At 40.7% G+C, this 17610-nt stretch overlaps 1 protein-coding gene across 2 annotated transcripts in view; it reads right to left on the bottom strand.

Annotated features, from left to right (window-relative positions):
• UBA6 (ubiquitin like modifier activating enzyme 6) overlaps positions 1-17610 on the bottom strand; it is a 370281-nt gene that overhangs the window by 247153 nt on the left and 105518 nt on the right. For both annotated transcript variants that reach the window (XM_029600749.1, XM_029600742.1), the window contains exon 9: positions 8526-8649. In XM_029600749.1, the coding sequence (XP_029456609.1) occupies positions 8526-8649 (124 nt within the window). The remainder of the gene's footprint in view (positions 1-8525; positions 8650-17610) is intronic.

Genomic DNA, 17610 nt, shown 5'->3' with positions numbered 1-17610 from the left:
TTTTGAAAGTTTAGTACGAGAGCCTTGGATTTGCACACTATTCCTCTTCCAGTCATTAAATCAAATTTGATCATATTATGATCACTATTGCCAAGCGGCCCCACCACCATTACCTCTCTCCAAGTCCTGTGCTCCACTGAGAATTAGATCTAAAATTGCTCCCTCTCTCGTTGGTTCCTGAACCAATTGCTCCATAAAGCTATCATTTATTCCATCCAGGAACGTTATCTCTCTAGCGTGTCCCGATGATACATTTACCCAGTCAATATTGGGGTAATTGAAGTCTGTGAAACACTACTCACACAGGAGAGTCGGCGGTTAACCACAACATACAATCAAACAACCAAAAATGTGGAACCCAAATCGCAATTTAAGTAATAGCCTAAGAAGGTGTCAGCAAGCCGTGACGTTATGTGTCACTTCTCAAGCAGACACTAACCGGTCTTATCTATCATTCACCTTCATCATGATTTTAATGCAAACAACATACTTTTTTCTTTTTTCAATTTTTTTTTTTTTCAAAAATTAATTAAAAATGTCCTCCATTGTAGTATGAACAGTATGACTCTTTCGTAAACAGTTAGTAGGGGAGCCCTACACTGGCCGGTGTTTCGCTGAGTAAGCTTCCTCAGGGGCGTATAGAAGCACTTCAAAGCAGAGTCACATATCTAAAACAAAGATAAATGAGGAAAAAAGTTGCACATTTATAGAAAAGGTGAAAACAACACTTATCTTATGACACCACGGCTACCATGTTAGACGGGACCAGACGTCTCAACCATCTTGGAAGGAAACAAATGGAGGAACCCGAACCGAGGCTAGCGTCCCTTTAAATACGTCATTTTGTAATGACGTCAACCATCAATACAGTATTTAGTGTTGAAACATCTGTCAGATAGTAATTAATTCAGAAAACGGTCCAAAAATCAACCAAGAAACACATGTAAGTCCAGCTCGCTATTTAGTCCCAAGGGATGAATAGTTTGGAGACGATAAATCCAATGTTGTTCAGACTGCAACAAGATGCGTTCTCGATTACCTCCACGCCAATGTGCAGGGACATGGTTGATAGCGCAAAATCGTAAATCATCAAATGTATGTCTTAGCTCTGTGCAATGAGAAACCAAAGGTTCATTAGCTCTCGCATTTCTAATATTGGAACGATGTTCTATCATCCTCGTTTTGAGCAGACGTTTCGTTTTTCCAATATAGATTAGGGAGCATGGACATTGGATCAAGTATATGACCATAGTGGACTCGCAAGTCATATGATGTCTCAAAATTATTTTGTAGCCAGAAGATACAGTCAATTGGTCTGAAATCATCATAGACGATGTACACACAGAGCAGGAATTGCAAGGCTTATGTGAGCCTGATGACGTGTACAATGCATATGACGACATAAAGCTATCCGATTTTACCAAAATATTTTTTAGATTCATAGCACGAGAAAAAGTGATTCGGGGAGGCTCATTAAAAATGACATTAGTTTGCAGCACATGCCAATACTTCAATATAGATTGGCGAATCTTGAAAGCCACGGAGGAATACGGCAAAATGCAGGTGTGACGTGAGGATTCGTCAGATGGTCGCGGAAGGAACAGCCATTCTCTATGTGAATATTTTGCACGTAGGTAGGCCTTTCGAATGCTCGAACGAGGGTATCCTCTAGCGGAAAAACGATCACATAAGATTTTTGAATGTACCTCAAAATCCACCATCGTGGAACAGAGTCGTCTCAGCCGAATGAATTGACTGACAGGTAAATTACGTTTGAAATTCCTTGGATGTGCGCTAGAGAAGTGTAAATAAGTATTAGAACTGACAGGTTTCCGAAAGAGTGATGTAATAAATTTCCCATCAATGATAGTGATTCGTATGTCAAGAAATGTGATAGAATGAGTATCAATGGTGGCAGTAAATTTCAGATGACAATTTAAAGCATTCAACCAGCATAGAAATGATCCAAAAAGATCCTCATCCCCTTTCCATAGTACGAAGACGTCATCAATATACCTCTTCCACACCAAAAGTTGACATTTGTATGGATGATCACGAAGCCATTTCTCTTCAAAATAATGCATATACAGATTGGCTAAGTCAGGGGCCATGGTGGCCCCCATTGCAGTACCACATGTTTGAAGAAAAAACTGCTGATTAAAAGCAAAAAAATTCTGTTTCAAAGCTATTTGTAATAATTGAACCAAAAAATCACTAGGAATTCTGTGGGGTCTAGGACGTTGTTCAAAAAAAGTTTCAGCGATTTCGATTGCCTCATCTTGCGGTATAGAAGTATAAAGAGCCTCCACGTCTAAGGTAGCCATCTTTAAATCAGTGGTGTCAACCTGTAACTGTTCCAAAAAAACTATCATATCCGAGGAGTCTCTTATAAAAGAGGGCATAGATGGAATAAATGGTGCTAAAAAATGGTCAATAAATCGGGATAGTGGTTCCAAAACTGAATCACAGCCAGAAACAATTGGACGTCCTGGCGGATGATCAACATTTTTGTGTATTTTGGGCAATGTATAAAACATCGGGACACGTGGATATTTCTTGGTTAGAAAATTGGCTTCTTTTGATGTCAAAAAACCGGACTTCACACCTGATTGCACAACCATAGAAATAAGTTTTTGTATATCAGGAGTGGGATTAATATCCAAACGTTGATAAAAACGTGTATCATCCAATTGCCTCAAAATTTCAGTTTCATAATCACTTCTGTTTTGCACAACTATCATGCCACCTTTATCCGCTGGTTTTATAATAAGGTCAGACGCTGATTGCAATTCCTGTAAAGCAGTTTTCTCCAAACGTGTTAAATTGTAGAAAGATGAATCAGTGAGATCCAAAGCGGAAATATCGTGTGATACTAAATCATAGAATACTTTCAGCGCAGGATCTTCTGGTCCAGGTGGAATCCACATAGACGGATTAGATAACACAGATACGTCAACAGAAGGTGTGTGGGTAGTAAAAAAAATTTTTATCTTAAGGTTCCGAACAAAGCGGAACAGTGCCACCTGTAAGGAAAATTTATCTCCACGATGAGTGGATGTGCGATAGCGCACATCCAAGGAATTTCAAACGTAATTTACCTGTCAGTCAATTCATTCGGCTGAGATGACTCTGTACCACGATGGTGGATTTTGAAGTACATTAAAAAATCTTATGTGATCGTTTTTCCGCTAGAGGATACCCTCGTTCGAGCATTCGAAATGCCTACCTACGTGCAAAATATTCACATAGAGAATGGCTGTTCCTTCCGCGACAATCTGACGAATCCTCACGTCACACCTGCATTTTGCCGTATTCCTCCGTGGCTTTCAAGATTCGCCAATCTATATTGAAGTATTGGCATGTGCTGCAAACTAATGTCATTTTTAATGAGCCTCCCCGAATCACTTTTTCTCGTGCTATGAATCTAAAAATTTTTTTGGTAAAATCGGATAGCTTTATGACGTCACATGCATTGTACACGTCATCAGGCTCACATAAGCCTTGCAATTCCTGCTCTGTGTGTACATCGTCTATGATGATTTCAGACCAATTGACTGTATCTTCTGGCTACAAAATAATTTTGAGACATCATATGACTTGCGAGTCCACTATGGTCATATACTTGATCCAATGTCCATGCTCCCTAATCTATATTAGAAAAACGAAACGTCTGCTCAAAACGAGGATGATAGAACATCGTTCCAATATTAGAAATGCGAGAACTAATGAACCTTTGGTTTCTCATTGCACAGAGCTAAGACATACATTTGATGATTTACGATTTTGCGCTATCGACCATGTCCCTGCACATTGGCGTGGAGGTAATCGAGAACGCATCTTGTTGCAGTCTGAACAACATTGGATTTATCGTCTCCAAACTGTTCATCCCTTGGGACTAAATAGCGAGCTGGACTTACATGTGTTTCTTGGTTGATTTTTGGACCGTTTTCTGAATTAATTACTATCTGACAGATGTTTCAACACTAAATACTGTATTGATGGTTGACGTCATTACAAAATGACGTATTTAAAGGGACGCTAGCTTCGGTTCGGGTTCCTCCATTTCTTTCCTTCCAAGATGGTTGAGACGTCTGGTCCCGTCTAACATGGTAGCCGTGGTGTCATAAGATAAGTGTTGTTTTCACCTTTTCTATAAATGTGCAACTTTTTTCCTCATTTATCTTTGTTTTAGATATGTGACTCTGCTTTGAAGTGCTTCTATACGCCCCTGAGGAAGCTTACTCAGCGAAACACCGGCCAGTGTAGGGCTCCCCTACTAACTGTTTACGAAAGAGTCATACTGTTCATACTACAATGGAGGACATTTTTAATTAATTTTTGAAAAAAGAAAAAAGTATGTTGTTTGCATTAAAATCATGATGAAGGTGAATGATAGATAAGACCGGTTAGTGTCTGCTTGAGAAGTGACACATAACGTCAAGGCTTGCTGACACCTTCTTAGGCTATTACTTAAATTGCGATTTGGGTTCCACATTTTTGGTTGTTTGGTAATTGAAGTCTCCCATTATTACTGCACTACCAATTTGGTTAGCTTCCCTAATTTCTCTTAGCATTTCACTGTCCGTCTCACCATCTTGACCAGGTGGACGGTAGTATACCCCTATCACTATAGTCTTTCCCGACACACAAGGGATTTCTACCCATAAAGATTCAATTTTGTATTTAGTCTCATGCAGGATGTTTATCCTGTTGGACTCTATGCCATCCCGGACATAAAGCGTCATACCTCCTCCCGAGTGCTCCTCTCTGTCATTGCGATATAATTTGTACCCCGGTATAGCACTATCCCATTGGTTATCCTCTTTCCACCATGTCTCTCAGATGCCAATTAAGTCTATGTCATCATTCACTGCTATACATTCTAATTCTCCCATCTTACTTCTTAGACTTCTGGCATTAGCATACAAACATTTCAAAATTTGTTTTTTGTTTGTATTTTCATTCTGCTTTTTAATTGATAGGGATAAGTTAGAATTTTTTAGCTCAGGTGAGTTTTTAGTTACAGGCACTTGGACTATTTTTCTAATTATTGGAACCTCACTGTCGGGATGCCCTAATTCTAATGCATCATTAGTATCCTTTGAAGATACCTCTCTCCGAACCATGCGCTGCTGAGAGACTGTCGGCTTTCCCCTTTGTTCTAGTTTAAAAGCTGCTCTATCTCCTTTTTAAAGGTTAGCGCCAGCAGTCTGGTTCCTCCCTGGTTAAGGTGGAGCCCATCCCTTCGGAAGAGACTCCCCCTTCCCCAAAAGGATCCCCAGTTCCTAACAAAACTGAATCCCTCTTCTTTGCACCAGCGTCTCATCCACGCATTGAGACTCCGGAGCTCTGCCTGCCTCTGGTGACCTGCGCATGGAACAGGGAGCATTTCAGAGAATGCTACCCTGGAGGTTCTGGATTTAAGCTTTCTACCTAACAGCCTAAATACAAACAAACAGTCTAACTTCAGTTAGTCAGCCAGAGTGACTCACTGCTCTCTTGATTAAAAAATGTTGGTCCCTATTCAAACCCAATTACACTACCTCAACACCTTTCCAAGGTGAGTAACTGAGCTGAACTATACAACTTTTTTACTTAGGTATACACTGCTCCTAGCTTATTTCTAGCTTCTGGCTACTTTTTTTTGGGGGGGTGGGGTTTCCCCCAATACAAACACTCAGTTTCTATTAAATACAAACACTCAGTTCTTTAAAAGTCTGCAGAACACTCAGTTCTGCAGACTTTTAAAAATAAACACACTACCTACTGCTTACTAGCTACCTTATTGACTATTTAAAAATACAGTCTGACTTGTTTATTCACTGCCTTTCTGACTATTAAAGGCACAAACACACTAAATAATATTCCCAGATAGTTAACTTTGCCCCAATACTTTTAAAAAAGACAATGTCCCAAGCAAAAACTTACTGATTCCTTTCAGCCACCAGCAAGGTGATCCTCTCCTCTCAGCAGATTGCATCTCCTTCTGTTATGCCCAGTTGGAACTACATCTTGGGGGTCATGTCAAGGCTCTTTCTGTTAGAGCCATCTGTGGCCCACTTGTGAGCGGTTCCCATGGAGATCTGCAAGGCTGCAATGTGGAGTGTCTCCACACATTCATATCACATTACTGTCTGGATAGGGATGGCCAATGCAACAGTAGGTTTGGCCAGTCTGTCCTTCGGAACCTGTTTGATGTGTAGAACCCAACTCTCCCGCCTAGGGCCCATTGTTTGGGTTCAGGCTGCCTCCCCCTCTGCTAACCAGTGTTGTTGTGCCTGTTGGTTCCCTTTTGTGTTGGGGAGCAGTCTGTAGCTAGGGATTCACCCAGATGCTACCATTATGTGGGAGACCTGTATGGCGTGGTTGATGCTACTATAAAGCTTGTTGGGCAGACTGGATGGACCATTTGATCCTTTTCTGCCGTTATTTCTATGTTTCTATGTTATGTTTAAGGACTAACATCCTGCATGTCCTTGAAGAAAGCAGAGTTGCTTACCTGTAACAAGTGTTCTCTGAGGACAGCAGAATGTTAGTCCTCAGGAAACCCACCCGCACGTAATTCTATGTTACAAGACTGAAGAGGGACCCTGCATGGACGCATGGTATAGGGTATGCTCAGTGGGCCTAGTCAAAGTTCTAGAAACTTTGACATAAGTTTTCTGCATTGGGGCTCCATCTGAAGTCACCATCCTTGTCCTCTGAGAATTTAAGCAACTTGTTGTCCCTATAATGCTTAAACAGTTTCTCCAGACCATACACAAAAAGCAACTTCTCTTTAAAGGGTAATTTACTCAGCATGATTTTAGAAGAGGTATTTGCTGCCCAGTTTCACAACCACAGTAATTGAGCTACCATGAAGGATACCATGCCTCTAGCCAAGGTTCAAGTGATGTTATAAAGCACAAATCATGGTGTAAAGGACTTTTCCCCCTGGAGTCTACCAGAATGAAACTGCCCAGAGGAGTCCTGCACCTTAAATAAAAGGCTTCATGCATCAAAGTAACAAACTCGAAGTTGGCGGGGAGGGAAGAGATAGAGGGGGCCTGAGACAACCAATATATTCCCTTTTTACCAAGAGCTTTTTCTCCTTGAGGATTATTAGCATTCTTCTCCAACAAGAAAAGGTTTGGAGGTTCCATAAAAGGATTCTTTTGCAGTACCACCACTTCCCAGGACAGAAGAAATGGCTGCCACCAACATTTAAGCAGAGCCTTGAACTCCTGAGGGACCTATATCGGCAGCAGCCTTCACTGTGGCTCCTTGAGAGCCACAAACAGGCCTGGCTTTCAGGATATCCAAAATGAATAGGCAATAGATAGATTTGCATACAATGGAGACAGTGTATGCAAATCTCTCATGTTTATTTATTGTGGACATCCTGAAAACCAGGCCTGTTTGTGGCTCTCGAGGACCGGAGTTGGGCACCCTTGCCATAGACTCTCCCCTGAAGGGGACTCCCCCACAGACACCAAAGGCTTTAAAGAATATCCCTGCAAACAGTTTTTGCATATCCCAGCCACGGCAGAGCTCCTGCAGCAACCTCCCCCCCCCCCCCCGCCCCCCACCCCAACCCCAAGGAACAGCGCTTCCCACACTCCATAAGAGCAGGCAAAGGCCTGCAGAAAAATTAAAGGTAAACTACCATAATTTACTGTGGCACAGCAGTCCTCACCATTGGGGAGAAAAGTCTACGTATGAAGAGGAGACTTCCTCCTCAGAGCTGACTGAGCTCTACAACATTTTTTTTTATAAATCACTTTATGGAAGAAACAAATATACCAGAAGCCATAAGAAACCTAGACTGAGGAACTCTTCAACCCTGCCAGGGACCAACTCAACCAAACAGGTAAGGAGAGATAGGAACAGACAATTAGGAGGGAAAAGGAAGTCAGCTAACAAATCCTCCTACACTAAATATGCCATGGCAGTAAAGAGCCACTGAACCTCCCACTTGCTCCACTCTACCAGGAAGAACTCCCAAAGGACAAGAGCTCCTGGAAGCAGTTTTCGCAAAATTTCCATGCTGCAGAATTTTATTTATTTAAAATTTTTTGTATGTCGCATTCTTCAATGGAGGTAGGTCAAAGCGAATTCAGCACCTGTCTATTGGAGACAGAGAAATACTGAAGTGCTGCAGACATCACAATGCCTTTTAAGGAATGATGCCAGTGAATCAGATTCTTCTCTATCTCCATCTGCTGGCAGGGGTGCTAGAACTATACGTTCTGGACTGGTCTGGGTGGACAATAAGGAAAACAGAGTTGGTCACAGGTCCCAGCATTTCTATCAACTCTTAACTCAAAACTACAATTACTAAAGCAAACCTCTTAAATTTGTACTAGACTGAACATTTATGAAATTATCTTAATTACTGATCACAAGGCTACAACCAACGCTACCATATTATATATATATATATATATATATATATATATATATATACACACACACACAAAATTGTTTTTTTCTTTTTTAAACACCAACTAAAATTAGAAGGCTGGATGCCCCTCTGAATAGCTTACCTGTGATTTGATGTGTAGAGCCATTTAAGGAGGACATACCATTAACTTCTCGAAAGGTTACAGACTGCCCTGTTTCAAGCTTATGTGGGCGATTTTCAAGACAGGTAACGATGCCGGGATCTGACTACAAAAGAAATGGCCCACAACTTAGAGATGCGCCACAGAGGAAGAGGTGAACTTTAATCCAGAAGAAAACATTTGTAAAATAGATAATCAGCCTGAGTTCCAATGCAGATTGATACTGACAACAGTCACTATTTAACAATTTTATGATTAAAAACAAAATTGATAAGGAGGGTCTGAACAAGCCATTTATCTGCTAACCTAAGGGCAGTGGATTTTCTCAGCAGTCAAAGCAGTGGCACCTTTGGCCCTGGGAAACAGTATAATAGCAGGTGAGAAGGGAGATTACAAGGTGAGAGAGGGAGCTAGGGAGAGCAAAAGAAAGATGACCCCAACTGGACGAAGTGGGGAGTTAAGGAGGAGGAGAGAAGGGGCAGCAGAGGTGGAATGGGGGTTGGGCACTCACTCTATACTGCTGCCACATACCCATCATCACATTTTTTATTTTTGGTGGGGGTACATGGCAAGTAAATCTGCAAGGAATTCTTCAAAACCTACTGATAAGAATTCAAAGTGAAAAAAAATATATAGCTCAGGGAACTAAATTTAAAAAAATATTTATTGGAGCATATTGCATTTTGATAGCAAGTTCAAAGAGTTATCAGGGAAGGAATTAAAATTCACCCTTTCAGCTAGAGCTAAAAACAAACCCCCACCAACTCTAAGACATCAAATTATACCTATTTAATGAAATTTATATATCACTTTCCTGATTTAAAACAAATCGCTCAAAGCAGTGTACAATCATAAATACAATATACACAACATATTAAAATCATAAAACAAAGTAAACCAGTATTACAGCAAATTACAAATTGTGTAAATTGTATCACTGATCATCAACCATGTCTAATTTCTTAAGGAATTACTTTCAATACCTACAAATATAACTGAAGATGTAGTAGATCAAACTAAAAATCTGAAAAATAATAAATCATTGGGACCAAATGGAATTCACCCCAGAGTTCTGAAAAATCTCAAACATGAAACTGCACACTGATTACAGATTAGTAACAACAGATCATTAAAAACAGCCACAGCTCCTATAGACTGGTCAACCGAACACAAATTTTTAAAAAGGGATCCAGGTGTGATCTGAGAAATTATGGACAGATGAGCCAAACATCTGTGCTGGGCAAGATGGTAAAATATATTCCCAAAAATAAACTACTTGCCATATAGACAGATATGGTTTATTGGGGGGAGAGTCAACATGGTTTTAAGCAAAGGGAAGTGTTTCCTTAAGATATTAGTTTTGGTTTTCAAGGTGCAAAACATGTAGATAACAGTGAGCCAGTTGATATACTGAAGCTGGATTTTCAGATGGGATCTGACAAAATTTCCACCACCAGAGACTTCAAGAAATTACAAAGTCATGGGATAGGAAGCAGTGTCTTATTGTGCATTGGTAATGGCTAAAAAAAACAAAACACAGGACTAAACAGGTTTCCAAAAGTAGAAAGGTCATTAGAGGAGTGCCTCATCCTGTTTAGCATATTCATAAATTATCTGGGGAAAAAAAAAAAAAAAGAGACCGACAGATTATCAAATTTGCAGATGACATGAAATTATTCAAAGTTGTTAAAATAGCAGTGGTTTGTGAGGAAATACAGGAGGACATTGTTCGATCAGGATACTGGACATCTGAAGAGCAGATGAAATTTAATGTGGAAAAGTGCAAAGAGATGCATATAGGGGAAAATAATCCCAACAGGTACACAATGCTGGATTCCATATTAGGAGTCACCAACCAGGACCTTGGAGTCCTTGTGCACAAGACACTGAAATCTTAACTCGGTGTGCAGTGGCAAGCAAAGAAAGGAATGGAAAATAAAATGGAATAATATATTGCCTCTATATAGATCTATGGTGCAACTGCACCTTGAGCTGTGTGCAGTTCTGGTTGACCCATCTCAAAGGCATAGCAGAAGTAGAAAAAAGACAGAAGGACAAAAAAGTAATGGGGATGTAATGGCTTTCCTATGATGAGAGGGTTCTTTAGTTTAGAAAAAAATGGCTGAGAAGTGACATGATAGTTTATAAGATCATGAGTGGGGTAACAAAGGATGATTATTTATCCTTTGAAATTACTAAAACAAGGTGACACTCCATGAAACAACCAGCTCATTTAATAAAATCTTAGAAAGTAGTTTTCGTTCAATGTGCAATCTCCGGAATCTGTTTCCAGAAGATGTAGTCAAGGTGACTAGCATAGTGAAGTTTGGATAAGTTTCTGGAGGAAAAGTTCATAAAGCATTAGCCGGGTAGACTAGGAAAAGCCATCGCTATCCTTGGGAGTAATAAGAAATAGATCTACTTTTTGGGATCTGCTGGGTAACTTGTTACCCAGACTTGCCACTGTCAGAGACATGTTGCTGTGCTCCACGGATCATGGTCTGACCCAGTGTGGCATATTTTATTTTCTTATATGATATTGGACACTAGCAAACTGGTAACACCCTGAAAATTTCTGTCAGAAATCTGGGATTCCATGCAATTATAAACATTAGCTTCTGCCATTGTACTTTACAGCACTGTGGATCCAAGATGAATGTCTATGGACTTAGTCATTTCAGATTGCATAGAAAAGTATGCAGTTACATACAAAAGAGCATCAACACCATCAGACTACAGCTTTTTACAAACAGAAAGCAGGGTGAAGGCAAGGTATATTCAGCTTCATAGGTGTCTGACATAAGAAAAGATGCATACAAATTTATCATTCGTACCAAGAGAATAAACGTGTGCCTTCGCCCCCCCCCCCCCCCCCCCTTTCCCTCTGTACTCAGATGGTGTGGACTCTCATATGTAATTGGGTACTCACCTATGCAGATGAAAAGACCAAGTCCAAAGACATTCACCTTGGATCACAGTTCTTTAAAGTACAGTGGTAAAATCTGTTTATAATAACAATTTGTCTACCTTTACTAAAAACAAAAAAAAAAAAAATCAAACAGCCAATTGACTCACAAGAGCATTATTTAGTGTGCAAGATAGATGGGTGAGGGAGTATGAATGGCATTCATACCAAACCTTAAAGCTAGTATAGCTTTACAGAATCAAACCAAGAAACAAAGGCATCTTGATAATTTTCTCAATTGCCCAAAAAAACATGAATTACCAAAGTCTGCCCGAAGTAAAAAGCAGCTAAGGATGAAAACTAACCATTATAAAAACAAGTACATGCAGGAACACAGATGTGCGACGTGATCACAAATTCCAAAGACAGGATTAGTAGAACAAAAATATACTAGCAAAACAAGAAAAGTGATAGCATACACAGGGAATTTCCTGAGTCTCAAGGTTTATGGTAAACATCAGAGAGCTGCCAAATCAACATCTGCACTAAAGTGATAATACATAGACACTTGATAAACAGAAATATCCAGTCAGAAAGGTTTGTAAACCTCTGATGCAACACTGACTCAGACTTCCAGTCAAGATGCGATAGTTAAAAGGTAATTTGTTACTGAGAGAAAAGACAAGACTCTTCACAACCTAGTAATGACGGCAAATAAATACCAACTAGTCCACCCAGTCTGCCCAACAAGTGGCTTATGGTAGTAACTGCTGCGCCATGCAAGTGACTCCCATGCAGAAATGTTACACCTAGGTTAGGTTACCCCTTTTCTTCATTACAAACCTCAAGCCTTTAGAGATCTGCAATATTTATCCCATGCCTTTTTAAGTTTGTTTACTGTTCTCGTCCTAACCACCTCTTTTGGGAAGGTATTTCAGGCATACATCACCCTCTAAGTGAAGAAATATTTTCCTGATGTTGGTTCTGAGTCATCCTCCCCTGGAGTTTCATATTGCAACTCCTAGATCTACAGTTTCCTTTTCAACAGAAAAGGTTACATGATTGTACATCATTGATACCTTTCAGGTATCTGAAGGCCTATATCATACCTCGCCTGCACCTGCTCTCCCTCCAGGGTATATGTATTTAGATCCTTCAGCTTCTCCTCATAGGTCTTCCGATACAGACCCCCACACAATCTTAGTCACCTTCCTCTGTACCATTTCCATTCTTTTTTGAGATATGGTCTCCAGAACTGAACACAATACTACAGGTGAGGCTTCTTGCTGGTTATTCCTCTCTCTGTGCAGACCAGCATTCTTCTGGTTTTAGCTACTGCCTTGTCACATTGTATCTGGTGATCTTAAGGCAGCAAAGCAATCACTCCAAGGTCCCTTTCCTGGTATGTGCAAGTTAGTCTCGCGCCCCCGCATCATATACAGCTCTTTTAGATTACTACACCCCATATGCATGACTTTGCCATTCTTGGCACTGAATTTCAGCTGCCAAATCTTAGACCACTCTTCAAGTTTTCTTAAATCACTTTTCATTCTTTACTCCTTCAAGCACATCCTCTCTGTTGCAGATCTCAGCATCATCCACAAGACGACAAACGTTTCCTTCTAATCCCTCTTCAATATCGCTCACAAAGATATTGAATAGAACTGATCCCAAAACTGATCCTTGAGGCATTTTACTTAACACCAATTTCTCTTTAGAGAAGATTCCATTTACCATTACTCATTGTTTCCTGTCAGCCAACCAGTTTGCAATCCACTCCACCACATTAGTTTCACATCCAAACTTCTCATTTTATTCACAAGCCTCCTCTGCAGGACTGTATCAAAAGGTTTTGCTGAAATCCAAGTAAACCACATCGAGTTCAGTTCCTGGTCCAATTCTCTAGTCAACCAATCAAAAGAAATCAGATTTATCTCATAGGATCTTCCCCTAGTGAATCCATGCTGCCTCGGGTCCAGCAACCCACCAGATTGTAGATAGTTCACTATCATCTCCTTCAGCAAAGTCTTCATTCATTTTCCCATCACCAAAGTGAGACTAACTGGCCTGTAGTTTCCAGCTTCCTCTCTGCTACTGCCCTTGTGAAGCAGGACCATAACCGCTCATCTCCAATATTGCGGCTCCACTCTCATTTCTAGGGATCTATTGAACAAGTCTTTAAGCAGACCTGCCATCACATCTCTCTGCTCCCTCAGTATCCTGGGATGTACCCCATCTGGTCCCATAGTCTTGTCCATTTTCAGTTTTCCCAGCTTTTCCCATACATTCTCTTCTATAAACAGTATTGAGTATACCCCACTCCCATCCATGCTCCTATCAATCAGTAACTGTTCTTCTCCAGGGTATTCTTTAGTGAACACTAAACTAAAGTATTTAATATTTCTGCTATTTCTTCATCTTTTTCCACACATTGCTCCTTGCCTCCTTTCAATTTTACTACACCACCTTGGATCTTCCTCCTATCACTAATATATCTGAAAAACTTTGTGTTACCTCACTTTACCTCTTGGCAAATCTTTTTGACACAATGTCCAAATCCTCCTCCACCATTAGGGCCGAAGATCTAGGATTTTATTGCCCAGACTACAAACATTTAAGGTCATAGCTTTCCATCTCTTCTCCCTTGACTTGCTGTTATTTCTAGTTACCTTTTCTGTTCTCTTACTTAAGTGTGGAATATTGAACTGATTTTATTTGCTCCTAACTCCTGTATTGCTTGAGTGTGACACTTCAATTTCATTGGCCACTTTCTGCCATCCCCATCATCTAGTTTAAATTTCTGATTATGCATGACCTAAATTTATCACTTAGGATCCTCTTCCCTGCCACGGCCAAATGTAGGCCATCCTTACCGTATAACCTTTTACTGCTCCATTCACTGCCTCAGCCTCCAATGTATGTAAAACCACTTTCTTTACACCAAGTTTTGAGCCATGGACTAAAATTATCTATATGGCTTAGTCTTTCCTTTCTCTTTCCATGAACAGGAAAGCCAATAGTTTTTGCCACATGTCTAATACTTGTCCCTAGATTATTGAAATCTTTCTATACTGCCTGAATACTATTCCTAGCAAGATCATTGGTCCCTCAATGGATGATAATATCGATAGTAGAGTTTTGATCTTTCATTTATAATTGCATCAACTACCTGGTTTCTATTTCTACAAGCTGAAAATCCTGGAAGGCAATTATTTATTTATTTATTTAAGGCTTTTATATACCGACTTTCTTGATACAGATCAAATCAACTCTGTTTACATCGAACGAAGCAGAACTATAACCAACCATATAACAAGAGACAATTTGAAGGAGCATAAAAATTACATTCTAACAAGGTTGCCTTAACTGGGAGAAGGAAAAAAAGAGGGGGAGAACAAAGATAGATTACTATATACAATAAATAAATTACTATTTACAATGGAGAATGGGAGGGAGGCATGATAATTCAAAATCAGGCGGTTGGGCTAATTATAGCATCCCCTTCATAAAAAGAGTTCCCAAATTAGTTCCTCTAATGACCAAGTCTCCCAGCAGAAGCAACTTTCCTTCTGACACATGATAATGTTTAAGACTTTCACATCCCACTTAGTTTTCAATTGCTGAAGTATCTTCATTTTCCAATGCTGAAAAGGCATTATCTACAGGTATCACTGAGAAGAGAGGGTGTCTTCTTCACAAGCATTATTATACCCAAGTCCACTGTAATTCATTTAATTCCTGGATTTCTGACTTCTGTGGGAGTGGGGGACAGATATTCTGGATGCTGCATACTAGGGGAGATTGGGTGTCTCTTGGTCAAAGGTTTTGTTCTTCCAGAGCCAGTTATAATCCATTTATTCCCAGGTTTCTGAGCTGGTGAGGCAAAATCTGGATCCTCTCCACAGAGTACAGGAAGACTCCCAAATGCATTCACTGCCTTTGGGTCCTTCCCTAGGAGTGTTTTCACGTGATTACAAGTGCACTTAGTATGTTTCAGTATCAATTTCACCACCATGGAGCGATGTGGTAATTGGACCATCCTAAACCCCAGGGTAGCCTGCACTCTATTTCAAAACCAATTTGTGGGCCACCAGAAAACACAATGTAGGCATCTGATACATCCTCAATTTCAGGTCCTAGAGAAATTTGTGAAATGGGAAAGGCACAGAATCTGCTGGCGGTTGAAGAAACTTAAGGAACCCAAGGACATCTGTTAAGTCTTTTTCTTTCCTGATATTGATAGTCAAGAGTCTTTGCCCAAGAACCTGGAGTAGCAGAGATCCTCCAGAGGGAAGGCATAATGTGGCAAATCTGAAAAGGGATTAGATGGAATCCCCATGGAATCCTCTGTCTCCAGACCACAGAAAACACTAAGAAACAACCCTGCTGGAGACAACTGAGGCCTCCATTAGTCTAGTGGGAACATTCAAGAGAAACTCAGCAAACAGAACTCACCTCATCATCCAATTTGTGAAGAGACTCCCATGGAGAAGGAGAATCCACCACCTCATGGTGAGGATTTACTTCCAATGCTGGAAGCACTTGTAGTGAAATATACGCTGACATGGAATTTCGAGCAGCCCCACAAAATGGGAAAATGTCATCTATCTTGAACAGAAGATATTCTAATCTCTCTTCAAGGCCGAATGAGAAATTCTTCACTGGCTCGGGGACCTTCTGAGCCAGAGTTGGAGGAGATCCAGATCAGCTTGTCTTCACATAGGTTTACAGGTAAAGCTAAAGCAGAACCTGCCACCACTGCCACTCCTGCTGCAATGCTGGCCAGCTCTGAGGCTCTTCATGCCAGTTGCATAAACAGCTCCTTTCGAACAGCACCCCACTCCACTGATGTTATCAATAGCTCCTTCTGCGCCACGACATCAACCAACCTGACATCACTGATGGTGCAGCAAAATGCCATGCCAAGTATTGACTGCACCTGGAACACAAACTCTGCACTGATGGCACATATGGTGCCTTGGTTGTCTCAGAGGTCATATAAAACAGATGGACTGGCACCATGGGGGATCTTCCATGGCATGAACTAAGACAGCACCTGCACTGATGAGACTATGTCCCGCCTCAGCATAGATGGGCCCATTCCAGCAAAGCTCCTTGCTGATCTTCTCTTCAGCTCAAAGTGGGCAGACTTCAAAGGCCCCCTCCCCATCTCATGGTGCCACACTCAAATCCTGACCTGAGGTGGATCCGGAGGCAGATGCCAATGGAAGGAACCTTCACATATTTGCAGGATAGAGCGGGGTGAGGGAAACGTCCTGCCTTGACTTCTTGTGCCAGGAGTTCAACGCTTTGCTCCTTGACAAAGAGCGTGTCTGCTGCTTGGCCTCATGCTAAGGCTCTTACCTGCCAGTGCCTTTGTTAGGGCCTCCATCTTCCTTTTGATTATATATATATATATATATATATATATATATTGCTGCCGAGGCAACAGCAAACATTTTTGAAAAAGCAATAAGGCAATAAAAGAAGGCAGAAGGAAAAAAAACATGAAAAAACTGAAAGACTGGGATACCTTCATATAGTAGCTTGGATGAAAACTGAGAAGGGGTTCAAGAGGCAATGGGCGTGTGCGGGAATTCCCAAATGTGTGTGATTAAGTCTTTACTGAGTTCAGAGTCCATGACCTTACCATCTAATTCTGTCACCTGGGCATTATGGTTATTCATGCCTGCTTGGTGATCGAGAATGGCCATTTGAATTTCCATAAGATTTTAAAGTCTGGTATTGGTGAGGAAGCTTCACAAGTATTGTTTTTGTTTAGTAATAATATAGTTTGTATGCTAAACTATGGAACTAAAAAGTTATATTAGTACCTAACCATCTAACTTGTCGATTATTGGTGAATAGCCAAACTAGTACTGGGAAACATGATGCCAGGGTAAGAGTTCTGTAATAGTGCTATCTTGAGTAAAGGGTATGTGATGCTCTATGCAACTATTAAGAAAATTAGGGAAATCAGATAGAGGAATGGCTTTAAGAATGCTTTCCAATAGATTTGTAGAAGGGGTACAAGTGTGACTGTTTGGAAGCAAGGCGTGGATAAGGGAGTGTATTGTCAGAGGAAGAAGGATGTGTACGGTTTCATGCGTGAAGGTGGACAGCTGTATCTGTAGGAGCACGTGAATGAGACTATACACTGTT

Source organism: Rhinatrema bivittatum, chromosome 1, assembly GCF_901001135.1.
Source record: "Rhinatrema bivittatum chromosome 1, aRhiBiv1.1, whole genome shotgun sequence".
NCBI classification, from domain to species: domain Eukaryota; kingdom Metazoa; phylum Chordata; class Amphibia; order Gymnophiona; family Rhinatrematidae; genus Rhinatrema; species Rhinatrema bivittatum.
This window is presented reverse-complemented; position numbering and strand designations above follow the sequence as displayed.